Raw genomic sequence first — 18,154 nt, 5'->3', positions numbered from 1 at the left:
CCAGCACAATAATGCCCCTGTGCAAAGAAATGGTCCATTAGGAAATGATTTACTGAGTCTGAAAACTACTAGTGTGAAAGAACTCCACCGAACACCTTTGGGAATAATTGGAATGCAAACTGCAAGCCAGGCTTAATCGCCCAATTAGTGCCTGTCCTCACTGATTCTCCTAAATGGGAGCGAACACTTACAGCCATATACAAACATCTATTGGAAAGCCTTTCCAGAAGAGTGAAGCTGTTATTGCAGCAAAGGGAAAATAAACTTCCTTTTAATACCTGCGGTTTTGAAAACAAGCACGCGTTCGCGTACAGGTATCCACATACATTCTATTACGTGGTATAGCAGCGAAATGACGAAGAGCTCAGTGAACTAGGAAATGACTGAATTTCCGTACGTTTCCTGATATTGTACAAGAATGTATTAACGCCATCAAAATTAGGTTCAGCGATGAAAAAATAACAGGATACGTCTACCATTTCCTAAAATATTTACAGTACTGTGCAAAAGTTTTAGGCACTTAAAATGTTTCTCAAAAGCATTTGTCTTAAGATGGTTATTTATATCTTCAGCTTGTGTGTCAATAGCAAAACAGACTCTCAAACACTACTTTTGCAAATAGAAAAGTTTAGAAAAGGCCGCTCTGCAGGAGATGGCATTGCCCCCACAAAGCCCCCCACTGAACATAGAGTCTGTCTGGGATTACATGGAGACAGAAGCAATTGAGACAGCCTAAATAGATAGAAGAACTGTGGCAAATTCTCCAAGAAGCTTGGAACATCCTATTTGCCAACAACCAGGTGTATTTAGGAGAATTTGGGCTGTTTTAAAGGTAAAGGTGGCCACACCAAATTGGCTTTTTTATGTTTACTGGACTTTTTACTGGTATATAATTGATAAATGAAAACCATTTATGGCATTATTTTTGAAAACATCCTCACTATGCAACCTTTTTCACAAGTGCCTAAAACTTTTGCACAGTACTGTATTACTTAGAAAGGTTTGAAAACCAAGCCAGACATGTTCAGTCTTTCCCAGTCAGAGACAGACACATTATGTAACCAATGGAAAAAAAAGAATCATCATTTATTCATTCAAATGAATGTGTTAAATTGGGAAAATAAACAAATAGAATTACTGCAGCAGAGGACTAATGAATAAAGCTTGAAACCTAAAGACAATTATGGGTCCAATGTACACACAATTTCTATAAATTATTAAAATAAATAACACTTGACGAACTCAAATATGAGAGAGCAGCAATGTTATGGGTGATGTTAAATAATCCCAAATAAGTATATATAGTGTCCTTGGGCATTTGACAAGTTATATTTTAGCCTGAAAATTTGTGACCACGCAAAAACTTTGCCCGTAAATAAAACTTTAAAGCTATTTTGTCTTGAAATTACAGAAAGACAGCAAAATATGACATGTTGACATGAATTTTAAAACTTCAAATCATGGCATCCTGAGAAGAATCTCATGCAAAGGTTGTTTGAGGAGTATAAGACTTTGTGGGACATACAACTAAAATCCAAAAAATAGTAATACCAAATTATGTGTACATTAAATATACTTTAAAATACCCTTGATATAAGCATGTCCACCATACCAACAAAACACCTTAAAAGGTCCAGTAATTCTATTTGGGGAGACCATCGAATATGCCGAAGCTTATACATATCTTATGGATTAACAGACACGGTGTATCACAAAACAAAAAAAGTTAGATGGATACAACAGGCTCAAAAGAATCAAAGACTGCTAATTTATACAACAAAAAGTATTTCATTGTGTTATGGTCTTGTGCTTTGGCCTTAAATGTCTCATAGCTCTTTCAAGATCTACCTTTAGTCAAGGTTTAAAACGAGACCCATTTGAGAATGATTCTTTCCCTCCACATGTAAAGATGTCTAGTTACTCACCAATAACATTGTTAATACCATTATTAAACAACTTTATTCAAAAAGAAGCATTCAAGTTAATCTCCCTGTTAGCACAAACAAGTCCTGATCTCAACATTTCACATACAGCGTTAGTTTGACAACGCAGAATGGTCAAGTCATTTACAAATATAGTGATGATATAAACCAGTTCTGCAGGTTGTTTCCTTGGAAATGTTTGCATCAATTCTCCCAAGCTTTAGTGCCCTTTTATTAAACTGCCAGTGAAGCAACAGTTCTTTAGAAGGTTCTGACGAGTGATTCAAGTGAACCTTCAGACCAGCTCAAGTACCTTTTAGAAATATGAAAAAATATTTTTAGTGGGCAATTCATTCTTAGCATCAATTTACATCTGAATGACTGTACCACAAGTACAATATTCAATAATAAAGTTAATCCTCCGGCATTGATAACAGCTCTCGGCAGTAAATATAGACTTAGGTGTAGCTACCTGGATTTTCATGCAGTACTACACACCTTGATTGTTCCTTGACTGTTGGCTGCAATCAGCACATTTGACTCCTATGAATCAAAAACAGACAAATGGATGCATTTTGGGCATTGACAAAACATGCAAAACAATATTTAGATCACAAGCAGGAAAGTGGAATGACAGAATGTATTCTTTACTCCAGACTCAAAGTCTCTGAATATGTTTCATTATTCTGGAAATGAAACGGATGCTAATGTGCCACATTTCACAAATGTTCACAAAACAGCCTTGACATTTTATGTCAGAGTAACTTATGTAATGATGAGAAAGCCAATTAATTAAAACCAAGAGACTAAGCAGGAATTCTGTTTAGTCAGCACTTTGATTTTGCACATAATTATAGTCTTCTTTTTCTCAGGGAAAATGTGTAAAAGGTACATAATACACAAGGGATATGGAAAATGATGTAATGTTTCATCGGATAAATAAGGCAGGGACACTTAAATCCATACGTTCCATTTTTTATATTTCATCCATCCTAAAGTAGGACAATGTACTGTCCCTAAATTCTCTTCCTTTTAGTGGCCTACGGTTAGTTAACTAATTTCTTCTGTCAAATGTAAGCACAATAAGACCAAATTATACCCCATCAGGTAGTGCTCGCCAGCACACTGCACTGACAAATTCGTTAGTATCGTCCTCCTTTTTGTCCTTGTCCAGGACACTCTTCACAGTGTCAAACTTGAAAGTCAGCAGCGTCTTGGACAGCCCCTTGTAGTACAGGTACAGTGAGTTGTTTTCACTTCCTGTGGAGCGAGAAAATGAATTTGATTTGAACAAATTCATTACAAAATGTAACAGTTTGATCCATTCCCTTTTCTTCTTTAATTCTCTATTAAATCCTTAAAGCTGGTATGTATTTTTTTTTCTATTTTAAAATACTTTCTCCTATCCCTGCTTAATATGCAGAAGCAATTATAAGCAAGCCATTTGTAGGTTGATTTCCCAAAAAGTGTATACACGGAGGCTTTTTGGCACCATCAAAACATAGTTTTTTGAGCGTCCTGACCAGTCAGACAAGCACACTGGCTCAACCAATGGCTTGAATTTGGGGTGGGACTATCTGTTTGACCAATGGCAGATGGGGGGAGTATTCAAGAAAGCTGTTTGAAAACAATCAACATTACTGCAAGTTTGTTTGGTGATGCTAGTGGCGCAAAAATGATACACTTCAGCTTTATTAAACTGTTTTAAATTATTATTAACTATTAGGGGTAGTTTAATCAAACCATATCATCATACATTTAATGTTCAGCTTTAAATACCAACTGACTTTAAAACACTCTTGTGCCAAAAAACATTTGGTGCATTGAAAAACAAATACTTTTTCTTTCCCTTCTATTGGGAGGCCATTGTTAAACCCACTTACCACATGCTACATAATCTCCATTAGATGCCAGACCCACAAAGTTCTTTTCGTTGATGTGGCCTTTGAAGGATCGCAAGCAATGGGGCTTGTTCACATTCCAGAGTTTGAGCTGGCTGTCTGTTGAGCTGTGGAAATATCATACTTAGATTTCAATGCATTTTAAGACTTGCTAGAAATATATGAATGAACTTCCCATTGACTAATACAGCAAAGGAATTAAAGGGGTAGTTCGTTAAAAAAAATTTCATTCTGTCATACTCAAATCAAACCCGTATGACTTGGACATGTCAGGGAGAACGTTGGCCTCAGTTTTTTCCATAAGTGTATGGTAACTGAGGCTGTTATTTTGCCAAACATATCCAAGTCGCATGAAGTTGAGTAAATTACAGAATTAAAATTTTTGGTTTAACCAGTTCTATAACATTCCACTGATAAAAAAAAAGCAAAGGGAATGTTAGCGTATATACATACGCAGACACAATTTCTTCTCCATTGACAAACTTGGCATAGGACACTGCTTTCCTGTGGCCTTTGAATACCATGATGGGCTGCTTAGTGTTTCTCAGGTCATAGTAGTGCACACAGTGGTCTGGAAAAAATTAAGCATGAATCAAAGTTTAACAATTTAGCAGGACGTAAAAAATGTAACAGCTAAATTCAAATAAATTATGCATGTGATGTATTCGATAGGAAACAACATTGTACCTGCACAACCAAAGGCAAGGTGATATCGAGAGGTTGGGCTGAACTTGACACAGCATACATTTGCCTTAGCTTCAATGCAGGCTACTGAATTATCCAGGTTGGTGGACCACAATTTAACTAAGGGAAAAAGAGCTTATTCATGAGTATTAATGAAAGTAAAACTCTGTAAGAATTACTGCTAAAAAAAAACAACTTTCTAAACCAGGAACAGTTCTGTTGAAGAAACACCTTTTGCATCATCTGATCCAGATGCTAAGAGCTTGGGATCCATAAGGTTGAAATCCACACTCCAACATCGCTTTTCATGCTCCTGTGCAAATATTCAAGAGTGAAAACAACACAATTTGAGCTGGGTATTGCCTAGCACCACACAATATGATATTTATTGCAATACACAAGTCACAATTCAATATATTGCAATACATCACGTTATCATAATTTGATTAGATTACGAATCAATTCAATTCCAATTCATTTGGGTATATTTCAGCTATACACTGATGTCTGATTAAAAGCATGTAGCTAGAAACAGCACGTTTGTGTCTCTTAGTGAGCTCATTAAATTGATTTGGAAGTAACAATGTGCCAAATTTGTTGTGTATTTACATGATATTAATACACAAATAGTTTAATATAAATATAGATACATGGATCTTAAGGATAGATACAATATCATGAGAAAAGGTATTGCGATATATCGATATTTGATTGTATCGACAGAGAATCAAAAAAACATTACACATTTGAGGTCAGTATCCACCTTATGTTTCTGTTAACTAAAAGTAAACCATTTGTAGACCAACTTCCCCTAAAAGTGTAAACATGTGGCTGTGGTGCCATCAAAACATTGCTCAATGTTTTTGAGCATCCCCACTAGCACAGCATAATATCACAATGGCGGGAGTTGGGAGCGGAATAATCTGTCTGTCCAACAAATGGAAGACCAGGAGAGAGTTCATTAAGCCAGTTTGGAAAATAGTCAAACAAATTATGGGGCAGAAATTACACACTTCTGCTTTAAGTCTAAAGCAATTGCAAAAGTCCTGCTTAAGTGTCAAGTGAAAATAACAAATGAGCTAACGTACCACATTATGAACAATCCCAGAAAAAGGAAATGAAAAAGGTTCCAAAATTTGCCAAAGTTCTAAAGTAGAAGCACTACTTTAAAAAGGCAGTTCAGAGTACTGAATGAGGAACAGAAATTCAATGAATGCCATCTAATGCAGGCCAACACATAAGGCTACCTGATACACCTTTGACCTCTGCCCTGTGAACCCATCCCAAAGAATGACAGTCCCTTCGTAGTCGCTGCTCGCCAACATATTTTTGTGGTAGCTACTCCAGCTGATACAGCTGGAAGAGAGAGATACAAAGAAAAAAGTGACAGTCCGTTGCATATTTCACTGCATAATGCACCAAAGAACACTTTCAGGCACTATTTATACCTAATTTTAGAGTTACATGTCATCTCGTTGACAGGATAATGAATGTCCACGGCATCCTGGATCACAGTTCCATACTCAAACACTTTAATTTTCTTAGTGACACCGGCAATGGCAAAGTAATCACAGTCGCGGTCAAACTCAATGCTGCAAAAGAAGAAATAGGCAATACAAGTTTTAAAACAGCAAGCTCTCCTGACTGTGTATGCTCATTATATGCTCTGCCTCCACTCTAACACAAACACACTGAGAGAGACAAGACAGTGTTCCCACTCTTTTCTAGGCACAGTTTTCCAGGACATTATTTAAGCAAAAACACATACAAGCTCATACTGTATATTGTGGTTATTTGATGGTTATTTTCTCTGAATTCTGTATTCGACGGTTCTCAATATCAAAATGTTGTCTAATCAAATTAATTAAAACTTTAATAAAATGGAAATATAATACATTTTAATTTACAAAATTATATAATTTATCAAATTAATTGTTTTTATACAAAATACACAGCAGTCTGAAACAACACTGGAGATATTTTTATCAAATGAAGTGCTGCACAACGGAATATCACAGATGTGAGATATTGATTTAATACATTATTATCATCATTTAATTACAGTAAACATTTCAATACTATACAATAGTAACACATTATCTTTTTTTCCGCATTTGACGCGTCCATTTAAATCAAGCCTTTATTTTGCTGTTTGCGTGTTTTTGACGGTAGTTTCTCACCTAGCAGTTTGCTATGTGGCCCAATTTGTTTATTAAACACCAAACACATGCAGAGTTTATATATATATATATATATATATATATATATATATATATATATTACACACACATACAGGTGGCCAAAACATTGGAATGATGTACAGATTTTGCTCTAATGGAGAGAAATTGGTACTTTTATTCATCAAAGTTGCATTCAAATGATCACAGTGTAAAGGACATTAATAACCTGAAAAATTACTTTTACAATTTGAAAAAGAAATCTACTTCAAAAGACTTCAAATTCCTCCACGTGCAGCAATGACAGATTTGCAGATCCTTGGCATTCTAGCTGTCAGTTTGTCCAGATCCTCAAGAGACATTTCACCCCATGCTTCCTGTAGCATTTGCCATACATGTGGCTGTTTTTTTTTTTTAGGGCAATTTATAGAAGTCAGGTAAATATTGAAGCTTGGGGCGCCGACCGCATTAGCACCATGGCTCAATATAACAGAGCATGTGCGCTAATCCACTGCTCTATCAAATACATTTCTGTAATATACGGTGTATAGATTTTTTTTTTTTTTTTTTATAATAATACAAATTTAATAGAAACAAAAATCAGGGCATATCTCTTAAAAAAATACAGTATGTACATTGAAGCAAACTCTATGTGGTCCATCTTATATTTCAAACAGGACACAGTTGCAGGTTTTGGAAAATAGATGGTACTTAAAACACACCCAATCAGAACCTATAATATTGAGTGATACAATACTTCCCTCTGCTGGTTGCTGTAGGACAGCATGTGGGCAAAGACTTGGTTACACTAATTGATAATCTGTAATTCAACAACATGTGGTCTTTAATGACCTTACCTGGACACAATACTGGAGCCATTATAGAGGTCACTAGCATAAGAGAGGGTGGCCAGAGGTCTCACAGAGTTGTAACGAGTGAATTTGGATAGACACTCCATGAAGTCATCCAGTTGGTTAACAGTCCTGCTGTCATCTATTTAAGATGGAGAAAAGGACTGGGCTCAACTTGGGAAGAATATTACACAAATTTGTAGAAAATAATACACTTATGTTGCTTTTGTAAATAACATTAAAACATTATATACATTATATTACAATAAAAATACATTTATATTATGTCTTATACAGTGGGGTTCAAAAGTCTAAGACTACAAGTTTGCAATCTTGTTCAATTTAATACACTTTACTCTTATTAAACTTGATTTGGCAGCATAACAATTTAAGTGAAAGGTTTGATTAAAAACTGACATGAATTTCAGAATTTCTTAGCATGCACTCGAGTTGGTATGGACTTAACAAATTTGTGCAGAATCAAATGATCCATGTTATCCCAGCATGATTTAACAATGATCCAGAGCAACTTGCGTTCTTCAATGGAAGCAAGGAATTCTCATTAACATGGTCAATGTCACAAATTTACTTGCATTTCATTAGTGACCTAGAAATATAGCATCATTTTAAATATTTCTCATTTTACATAATAACTTTTGTTTTAATTTCAAATTTTTGTTACAAAATTCCAGATTTTCAATGTGGTCTCAGAATTGTGGAATTGATTGTATATATGCTATTGTGTATGTTATTTCAAAAGTAATACTGCTTTGAGAAATAACAAGAAAATCAACCAACCCGCTATTCGAGACATCCTATTGGAGAAATAACACTGCTCTAGATCCTCAAAGTGTGCTGTGAGTCTCTTTCGGCGTGATGCCAGCGTGCTGTTGTACCATGTTTGTCTTTTGCCCTTAAAATATAAACATGAAATCACAACAGTATGCAGTGAATATTATTCATTACTAAATAGGATCTAAAAAAGCTGTGGTGGCGAAAGAAAAAAAAATATTTGAGAAATTTACCTGTGAGCTTCCACCAAAAGGGGGAGGAATGTATTCTGTGGGATCTATTATGCTACTGCTGGAAACAAAAACAAAAAAGATTTTGTTTTAATGGAAAAATATATACCTATACATCTATAATGGCAGTTTGGTTAAATGAACAAGTGGGTTACATTTTAAGAGATGACTTAAAGGGGTCATGAAATGCTTGAAATGAAAGTTGTTTTTTTTTTTTTTTTGCACAAAGAATGGTCAAATATTTGTAAAGCATGACCATTTTCAATTCTCAATCTGACCGTCAGAAACACTCGGATTCAGGCTGCTTCTCCTTTAAAACTTGAAAGTAAACGCCGACTGTTCTTATTAGCTAACATCATTGCATCTGAAAAAGTATCGACACCCCCACCATATATTTGTTTATTACACCACCATAATATATTTAATTTAACTCTGCATTGTACACACATAATACAATTATTCAACTCAAAAATATTCTTTGTCGGTTTGGGGCTGTGGTTGTGTGTTCGTTAAACTGGTTGGCATAACAGCCGTTTCTTGTTACAGTGATAGTGGAGGGAAACCTTAAAAGCAGCCCAAAATGCCAGAGAAGGGTGAGAGCGACATGAGTGCGGTGTTTGTCGTGTTCCAAGAGTTTATTATTGAGATTTTATGTTATTTGAGTGAATTCTGTGCAGCGTGCATCAGGGCAGAAAAAATAAAAGACTTGCCTGAACTGCTTCGTTGTTTGCAGACTCCTCCTGTGTCCGAACTTTCAATCCTATTACAATTGGTCAATGTATTGTTTTGATAAGCAGCAGTGATTTTAAGCATGAACACGAATCGCTACAAGGCACCTCAGTACACTAGAGCAGACTGTTTATCAAGTGCTGAAACTTTGCTTGGTGCAGAACAATCTGGCATCCTGAACTTGTTCAGAACATTGCATCTTTGTGACACCTGCGCTAAAAACAATCTAGATGCAGCGCAAAAAATGAAACAGAAAACAGGTATCTCGACACGCATGATAAGTTCTTTTTAACTTGGCACAGAGTCTAAAAAATTGCCAGTCCTGCGCGAGATGCTGAAGAAACAGCGAGACACGATGCGTCAGTCAAAGACATTGATCCAGCATGTGTTTACACTGTAAAACAGAGCAGATGCATGCAAAAACACATCCGGTATGAACGGCCCCAAACTCATCCGTTCACACGTGTCTGTGAATGAGAGCGTGGGTGCGAAATAAGTTCGGTTTATTTTTTCATTACTTAAAAACTCAATCCTGTCGGGTTCTCTCCTAAACAGTACACCCACGATGATGACGCATGTTGTGGGCCGTGTACATGCAAATGCACAATGTCTTGTGACATCATTAACACACAAATTTCAAAACAAAATGTATCAACAGGGTGTATGGCTACTAAAAATGCTATAAAATTCAATAAAAATACATTTTTAGACAAATTTTTAGAGTTCTGAAAATGTTTTTATTTTGTACGGACGGGTTCACGCTGCATTTTTTTTTTACAGTTACCATATATATATATATATATAAATATCAAGGAAATTTGTATTCTCTGTTTCATGACCCCTTTAATATGAAATGTGGTTGGTCTTACCTGGGTGCAGGAGAGGGGGCTTCAAACTGTGGGACAGTACTGTCCAAGTTGGGGTCCATGTCACTCACTGGTGAGTACATACCACTCATTTCCTTAAACGGAAAAGCATCCGTTTAAGGTTATAAAGTCAGATTTATAACCTTATATATGTGTATTAAGAAAATGACTTAAATAGACAGAAACCATATTTTAAACTAAAGAGATATCACAAACTTCTTCAGTAACCTGAATAAACTCAATATCTTTATGCTAGGTCACAAAACACGAGATCCCTTACGTGACAATTCTTGGGCTCCATAATAAACTGACCTCAACTCGTTTGATATCCTCTTCCAAAAAGTTCAGTTCTTTTTGTAACTGTTCCAGTTGCTGTAGAAGACAGGGAAATGATATGACTCAAATTAACCTCACAGCTATTGCCATCTATGGCTGTGCATTATTTAAAATGTTATAAATAAATGTGGTGGTTCGACCTCTCTTTTATTTCTTCTGGCTTCTTTTAGGAATTCCATTAAGATTTGGCGCTGAGCAGCTTGTGATTCCTGTAAACAGAGATCACTGAAAGTTCAGCAAAAAACAGTAGAGGGAGCAATCGGGACAAGTCTTTTTGTGTCACTCAGCAGGGGCATTTCTTCCCACGTTATATGATTATAAGATAAAGTATACTAACCGCCTCTAGTTGTTTCTTTTTTTGCAACAGGTACTCTAATATGTAGTTTACGTTCACCAAATCCATGTTCTCTTGATCTGCGCCAAGAACATCCTGGAAAACCTGCCATTTGGTTCCATTCTATAAACAGCACATACAATGACATATTTGAACAATAAGACCCAGTCAACCAACTACCAGTCAACAGATTGGACACACACATATACTATTATTACCATTTTCCACATTTTAAAACATTGGACATCAAAACTATTATATTAAACAAATGGCAGTATGGGGATTGTGTAGTGAGTAGGCTTCGGATCTATGTCTTTTTGACACACCGATAATCAGAAGATTTTTCCAACGGTAAACGATATACACTGCGTGCCCAATTATTAGGCAAGTGAGTATTCTGATCTTATCAAAATTTCCATGCACATTTTCCAACTCCAAACCATATAAACTTGAATGCTTACTGGATTCAATCATTTTCAGGTGGTATGTATTTGTGTAATGAGGGAGGGTGTGGCGAAAGTGACTAACACCTTATACCAAGGTGTGTATAATTATTAGGCAGCTTCATTACCTTAGGTAAAATGGGCTAAAAAAGTAATTTAACTGACACTGAAAAGTAAAATATTGTAAAATGCCTTTACTAACCCTAACCCTTACCAATGCTCATGAAATAGCTAAACTATTGAGGCGTGACCACTGGACTATCAAATGTTTTGTTGCGAATAGTCAACTGGGGCGCAAAAAACGCATGTAGAAGGTGCAAATTAACTGCAAAAGCCTTGAGAAGAATTAAACGTGAAGCTACCAGGAAACCATTATCCTCCAATGCTACCATATTCCAGAATGGCAACCAACCTGGAGTGTCCAGAAGTACAAAGTGTCAAGTGCTCAGAGACATGGCCAAGGTCAAGAAGGCAGAAAAACGACCACCGCTGAATATATTCACAAGTTGAAGCATCAAGATTGGACAAAGAAATACATGAAGACAGATTTTTCAAAGATTTTATGGACAGATGAAATGAGAGTGACTCTTGATGGACCAGATGGATGGGCCCATGGCTGGATCACTAATGGACACAGGGTACCACTTTGAGTCAGGTGCCAGCAAGGTGGAGGAGGGTTACTGGTATGGGCTGCTATCATTAAGAATGAGGTAGTTGGACCTTTTCGAGTTGAAGATGAACTGAAACTCAACTCTCAAACCAACTGCCAGTTTCTGGAAAGTACTTTATTCAAGCAGTGGTACCGAAAGAAGTCCTCAGCATTCAAAAAGCCATGATCTTTATCCAGGACAATGCTCCATCACTTGCATCCAAGTACTCCATTGCTTGGCTAGCCAGCAAGGGCCTCAAAGATGCCCAAAAAATGACTTGCCCCCTTCCTCACCTGACTTAAATCCTACTGAGATCTTGTGGGCCCTTCTCAAATGAGAGCTTTACAGTGAGGAAAGACAATACGGCTGCCCCTGACCAAAGATTTTCCTAGTTGACTAGTAGTTAATTTAAGCCATTAGTCGACTAGTCGCATGTTTATGATATTAATTGAATTGCTTATATGTTGAGGGGCATCAGAAAATAGTTTGAGTTCCAGAGCTGAGAATGTTACAAGTAACATTGCTAACACGGTTCTACATTAAAGAGAAATACTAAAACGTAATGAGCCTTTAAAATATACATTTTACAAGTGCACACAGGATGCGAGCTGCAGCGACACCAGCAAAAACTGTTGGCTAATGATCCTGAATGTGTTGGAAACACCAGCAAGAGACTGTCTGAATATTTTGTTAATTTATAGAAAGAAATGCACATTCAGGTTGAGCAAACAGACGATGATCGACGATGGTCAGAGTGATCACCAGTAGCTGATGCCTTCGACGATGTCAAGACGATATTTGGCTAATTTTCCCATTAATGTATTAAATTATTATTATCAAATGAATATTACAAATAATTTGCCCATAGACACACGCTTGAAGAAATACACTTTATTATATTATTAAGTACAGATGACAGAAAAGCCTTATATGCACATATATGACGCGATGATACAGAGGCGTGCAGTCTTGTGGAACACGTGCACCTAAGGATCTCATGCTTGCTATGTTTCTGTCATCTGAATTTTTTTTAATTATTATTTTTTATTATTTTATGAGTGCTGCAAATGACCTCAGACATCTCAGCTCAGGAGGTGCTTTGAGTTCAGTTCACTTTATTTCCACAGTGCAGTTTATTGTGAACAACTCTGCATGGACACTTTATATATAGCCTTTACATCTGTGATTAAATCATAAAATACAAAAACACATTCACCTTGAACCATGATTTATATTTCAGTGATTATCATCATCATTATAATTATTATTTTTACATTCATATTTGTTTTTTGTCTTTAATTGTGCAAGTAATTTTCCAACTGCATGTTTAGATGGATACTTGCCTTATGGTAAATGGAAAGGTTATTTCTTGATTATTTATTAAAATTATTATTTTATCACTTTATTATTTATTTATTCACTTTTTCATTTAATTTGGAGTGCAATATGAATTTAGATATGCATTTGATTTAAGTTTTTCGTTTTTTTAAATAAATTACAATCACTAAAGCAAGAATATTCACTGATCCCTCAGCCCCGATGTTTCCGGTGTAATTACACAACAAAACAAGCCACCTTGAATTCAAACTTTGAACTTTATTTTTTATTTATTTTAACTAAAAGTTCAAATGAATCTGGAAAAAAATGCATTTAATAAACACAGGCACGTTCCAAAATTCATAAAAATTATTTTATACGAAGATCACACAATCAACGTTTGGGGTCAAAATTCTGTTGTGCCACAGAGCGTAACTTAGTTTTCCTTTAAATTAGAACAAATTCATTATCAAAGTCCAAAGATTATTTACTCAAGCCATCACTGGATGTTATATTGTGTACATGCATCTTTCATATCTACTACATAGTGTATTTTCGGTTACAAGCATGTCGTTTTTGTGGTTTGACAGTTTGAATGAAAACCTAGTTTCATACTCTAACCTGCAAAGTTATCAACATCATTTTGTTCATTCTTGAAGAAGCACAAAAACCTTTGTAATTTTGGACTGCCATCTGCTGTGTCGCATCAGCTCGTTCTGTGTGTGTCAAGGAGCTCTAAAATACGATGTGTGTGTGATACCGGTGCCTTTCCTACCCATGACAGTAAATGTTATATCACCCTTTTGTGGTCTCCCAACGCTATTATGCCAGACTGCTGACAGAAGGCCAACTGACTGAGTTGGAAAGCACGCAAATTAGGCTTCTAATTTAAATATCGATCTAATTTTATTATAATAACGCTTCAAACATTTATTGATAATATAAAGTGCCTTTCAATAATAATCGATACATCAATATTTTATGACATCACAAGTAGTGAGTATATATTCCAAGTTGTGCCTGACCGATTCATCGGTATGCCGATATTGGCCTTTCACCAATATATCGGTATCAGTGTATAAGTTTAACGATATGCGCAGATATGAAAACTATTTCAGAACATATATTGCAGAAAACAATGCTTGAATTGGTGTCATAATATAGTTTGTCCAGAAGAGCATGCTAAGACTCCACTGTTTACAGAGCTGAGCTGATGGTGGTTCTGCAGAAAGGGCGGAGTTAAGCGGTGCGGAGTTAAGCTGTGTCCTCATGGTAAGTTGCCAAATAGTTTGTGAAATACATATTGGAAAGTTCGTAAACAATGACTCCATCATTTTCCCTTTTCAATATAATTTAACATTAACCCTGTCCCTGATGTTTATTACATCTGTTTGCCATGTTAGCCAGCTATAGTTTGTCAGTGCAGTAAATAATGTAGCAGATTGAAAGGTAAACATTTTTACCTAGTTGGTGAGACGCAATGCTAGAAAGTAAATAAAGTCCATTTTTGCTCTCCACGACAACAAGCTTAGAGCTAACTAGCTAACCACATTGCTACTTTCATACCATGTCAGCTGAGTGGAAGCTAAAGTGTAAACATGTATTCACCAAACGGTTTTGTTCAGTACTGCAGTTTTATACCCTCTTCAACTGAACAATTCCAGTCATAGAATTTATAATATTTAATATTTGAAAGTCTGGTTTCCCACTGTTGCAAGTTTACCCTGAACTTGTAAAGCAGAATACGGTATAACACTGCTGCTGCTATTTATCTCTTGACTCGGCAGGTGTAAATGCTTCTTGTTTTACAACCTGGCCCTAATTGACTGGTAGTATTAAATTAGTCATCATTTGACTGATACAAAACAGTACAACTGATGTATATTTAGCTATTTATTTTATTTGTAATAATTCTTTATTTACATGGTCAGCATTTGTCTGATAAAAAACAGAGTACTGATGTTTATTTATCTAGATTATTTTATTTTTATGTATTTAAATGGTTAGCATTTGACTGATATTAAACATACATACTGATTTGTATTTAGCTATTTATTGTATTTTTAATTTAATTGGTCAGCAACTGACTGATGCTGAACATACAGCACTGATATTTATTAAGCTATTTATTGTATTTTTATTTATCCTTTATTTTCTCAGTGTTCATTTCTAGAATTTGTTGACAACGTAGAATAATAATAATAATAATAATGCAAAATGTTTAAGAAAGCAGCCTTCTGAGTACCTTTGCATAGTCATATCAGTGCAAAATCCATATAGAAAAGGATTAATAATTAAATGTATTGGCCACCATATCGGTAATCAGTGACCCCCCCCTCCCTAAAATCGGTATCAGTCGGGCTCTAATTACAAGCATTAATTTCCAACTCTTCAGACAAAAAGTATTTAGGATCATAAAAATCAAACTGAGTCAAGTGTGTTCAAACTTTTGACTGCTAATGTACCTTAATTTAGTTAAAAAGTTTTCCCTCATTAACCATTTGTCTTTGTCATAGAAAAATCAAAGGCACATTATATGTGTTGTAATGCCAGGTATTGTTGTCTCAGAAAAAGGAAGAGAAGAGAAAGGTGCACTCACAGGGTGATCCCGTTTCAGGCGCTTCTCTTCAGATCTCTGTTTCTGTTTCAGGATCAGTTCATTTACTGCAAACAACATGCCAGATAAACAATTCTTCAGAATGATAAACTACCCAACTCTCTTTCTGATTACAGTAACATATACTAGTAATTTTTATTTGTATAGTGCTTTTCACAATGCACATTGTTTCAAAGCAACTTTACAGAAATTAGCAGGCAGTCCTTAAAAGTCCTTGAGATGATGTTGCTAAATTAGAGAAAAGCACAAAAGACAACAACTGGCATGCTTTTTACGATATACATACCTAAGAAATTGGGGTAGAGCTGATCCACATTGTCAATTATATAATTACATTTCGGGCATCTGTTGCTGTCCTCTAAACTCTGTCGTATACATTTATAACTAGAAAGGAGAAATGAAGACATAATGGTTTAACCAAAGGCTGCAAATGGGCAAGAGAATATAAAGCATTAAAATGCAAAAATAAAATAGGACAGTGTTCAGAAAACAAGTGCTTCTCACCAGAAACTGTGGCCACACTTTGTCATGTGAGCTTCCTCTATCATCTCAAAACATATGGGGCTGTATAAAAAAAAAAAAAAAAAAAAAGAAGCAAAACATGACACATGCAGTACTTTTTCCCCAACACAACTAAGATTTGGCTGTTGTCATGAAATGCAACGTCTGAAATCTACGTCTTTCATTTGAAAAACGGTAAAGTTATTGTTAAAAATTAGAGAGCAGTACCTCCCATTGATATAACAATATTAATGTCAAGCTGTAGACTTGTAATCTTTTTAATGCCAGATGTGCTAGCTTGGCAAGTTCTAACCCTTCCACCTTGTTTATGATTATAAGTTAGCGTTATCCGAGCTATTCAAGTAGTAAATTGAGAGTATCAACAGGATTTTGCCAAATAAACATGCAAGCTTATGCTCACAACTACAGATTTAAACATTTAGTGAATTTAGTTGAAAAGAGCAGGATCTGTGTGGCAGTAAATATTATGTCTCTGCAGTATCACCAAGAAGAGTGAATGCACTTACCACACAAAATCATTACTCTTATCTTCATAGGGATTGATCAGACCGTTATAATAGGGTCTTTTCCTGCTCGTCGACCCCAGTCGAGCGCTTAGTCCCTCTGCTCCCGATCCCAGAGTCCGAGAGGACACCCCGTTACCGGAGCTGTTGCAGTTCTGAGCGCCGCTGCTGCCGCTGTTCGCCCCGCCGGCACCGCTGCTGCTACTTGTACTTCCAGAACTCGTCCCGGGAACTGATCCCGGCACACCGCTACCCTGTTGCTGCCGAGCGTTTGACATGATTGAAGCCGCTTGTGCACGTCGGAAGGCCGAAGCTGAAGCTAAAGCTGCGGAATTTTAACGCATCCGGGCGGCTGTATGAGCTACGCTAACCAGCTAAAGCGACACGGATCAGAGAAAAGAGCTCGGAATGTCCACCAAGGGCGCTGCTAACAGTGACTAGCGCTTCTCTGAGCACAACTGAGGCGGGTTTTGTGCATGTAAGTGAGCCTGTTCGATACAAATGTGAATATCAGACTCCAGAGATTTGTTGAAAACTCTGATGGTTTTAGAAATTTCAATCCAATGTCTGCAGGATGTTAATGCGAGAACTTCCCCGACTTGAATGCTCACGTGACTCGGAGATAACCGCCATCTACTGGTTTGGAGTAAAACTGTACGTATCAGTCACAACTATTTATGAAGGTTTCCCAAAAAGGGTTCGCGGGTGTGCAGGCCAGGGCTGCGTTTAATTTAAAATGTGTATCCCCTTCCCTCGCAAACTTCACTCCGTCTCATGGACTCGGATGTACGTCACTGCTTACGTTGCGCGAATGTCCACTACTGACGGAAGACGTGCAGCAGGTTTACCTGGAAACAGTGTTGTATAGAGTATCCATTTGTCATACTTGAGTAAAAGTAAAGTTACCTTCATGGAAAATGACTTATGTAAAAGTATTAAAGTAACTGATATTAAATTTACTTAAGTATCAAATGTACTCTACATGTAAATTGCATAAATTACGGAACAGTTCATTAAACCCATGGCAACTTATTTGATTGGTGGCGCTCATAATTTACTCACCATAACGCCTAATGTGTTTGACTTTCTTTAATTTGCAGAACACATACAACGATTTTTAGAAGAATATTTCAGCTCTATAGGTCAATTCAATGCAAGTGAATGGTGGCCAGATATTTCAAGCTACAAAAATCGCATTAAGGGAGCATTAAGTTATCCATACTACTACAGTGGTTAAATCCATGTCCTCTGAAGCAATTGTGTTGGTTTTGGGTGGGAAC

The 18,154-nt window shown here is 36.3% G+C and overlaps 1 protein-coding gene across 3 annotated transcripts; it reads right to left on the bottom strand.

The window, feature by feature from the left end:
- Positions 1 to 1,110: 1,110 nt before the first annotated feature.
- Positions 1,111 to 17,458, bottom strand: LOC127649236 (E3 ubiquitin-protein ligase COP1-like). Of its 3 annotated transcripts, none has more exons than XM_052134247.1 (20): positions 16,878 to 17,458; positions 16,354 to 16,413; positions 16,136 to 16,233; positions 15,832 to 15,896; positions 10,826 to 10,945; positions 10,629 to 10,697; positions 10,465 to 10,524; positions 10,156 to 10,247; positions 8,561 to 8,618; positions 8,334 to 8,448; positions 7,542 to 7,677; positions 5,956 to 6,099; positions 5,755 to 5,863; positions 4,739 to 4,820; positions 4,511 to 4,627; positions 4,277 to 4,394; positions 3,806 to 3,930; positions 3,022 to 3,182; positions 2,395 to 2,465; positions 1,111 to 2,235 (listed from the first exon to the last, which is right to left on the bottom strand). In XM_052134247.1, the coding sequence occupies exons 1-19, from the start codon at positions 17,150 to 17,152 to the stop codon at positions 2,403 to 2,405; spliced, it is 2,067 nt and encodes a 688-aa protein (XP_051990207.1). In that variant the 5' UTR covers positions 17,153 to 17,458; the 3' UTR covers positions 1,111 to 2,235; positions 2,395 to 2,402. The 3 variants fall into 3 exon arrangements, with proteins under 3 accessions (XP_051990207.1, XP_051990205.1, XP_051990208.1); XM_052134245.1 differs by having other exon boundaries at positions 2,421 to 2,465; XM_052134248.1 differs by having other exon boundaries at positions 2,421 to 2,465; positions 8,561 to 8,615.
- Positions 17,459 to 18,154: the final 696 nt, after the last annotated feature.

The sequence above is a fragment of the Xyrauchen texanus genome, chromosome 9, assembly GCF_025860055.1.
Source record: "Xyrauchen texanus isolate HMW12.3.18 chromosome 9, RBS_HiC_50CHRs, whole genome shotgun sequence".
Classification (NCBI taxonomy): domain Eukaryota; kingdom Metazoa; phylum Chordata; class Actinopteri; order Cypriniformes; family Catostomidae; genus Xyrauchen; species Xyrauchen texanus.
Note: the sequence above shows the minus strand (reverse complement) of the source record. Positions and strands in the feature narration are given on the sequence as shown.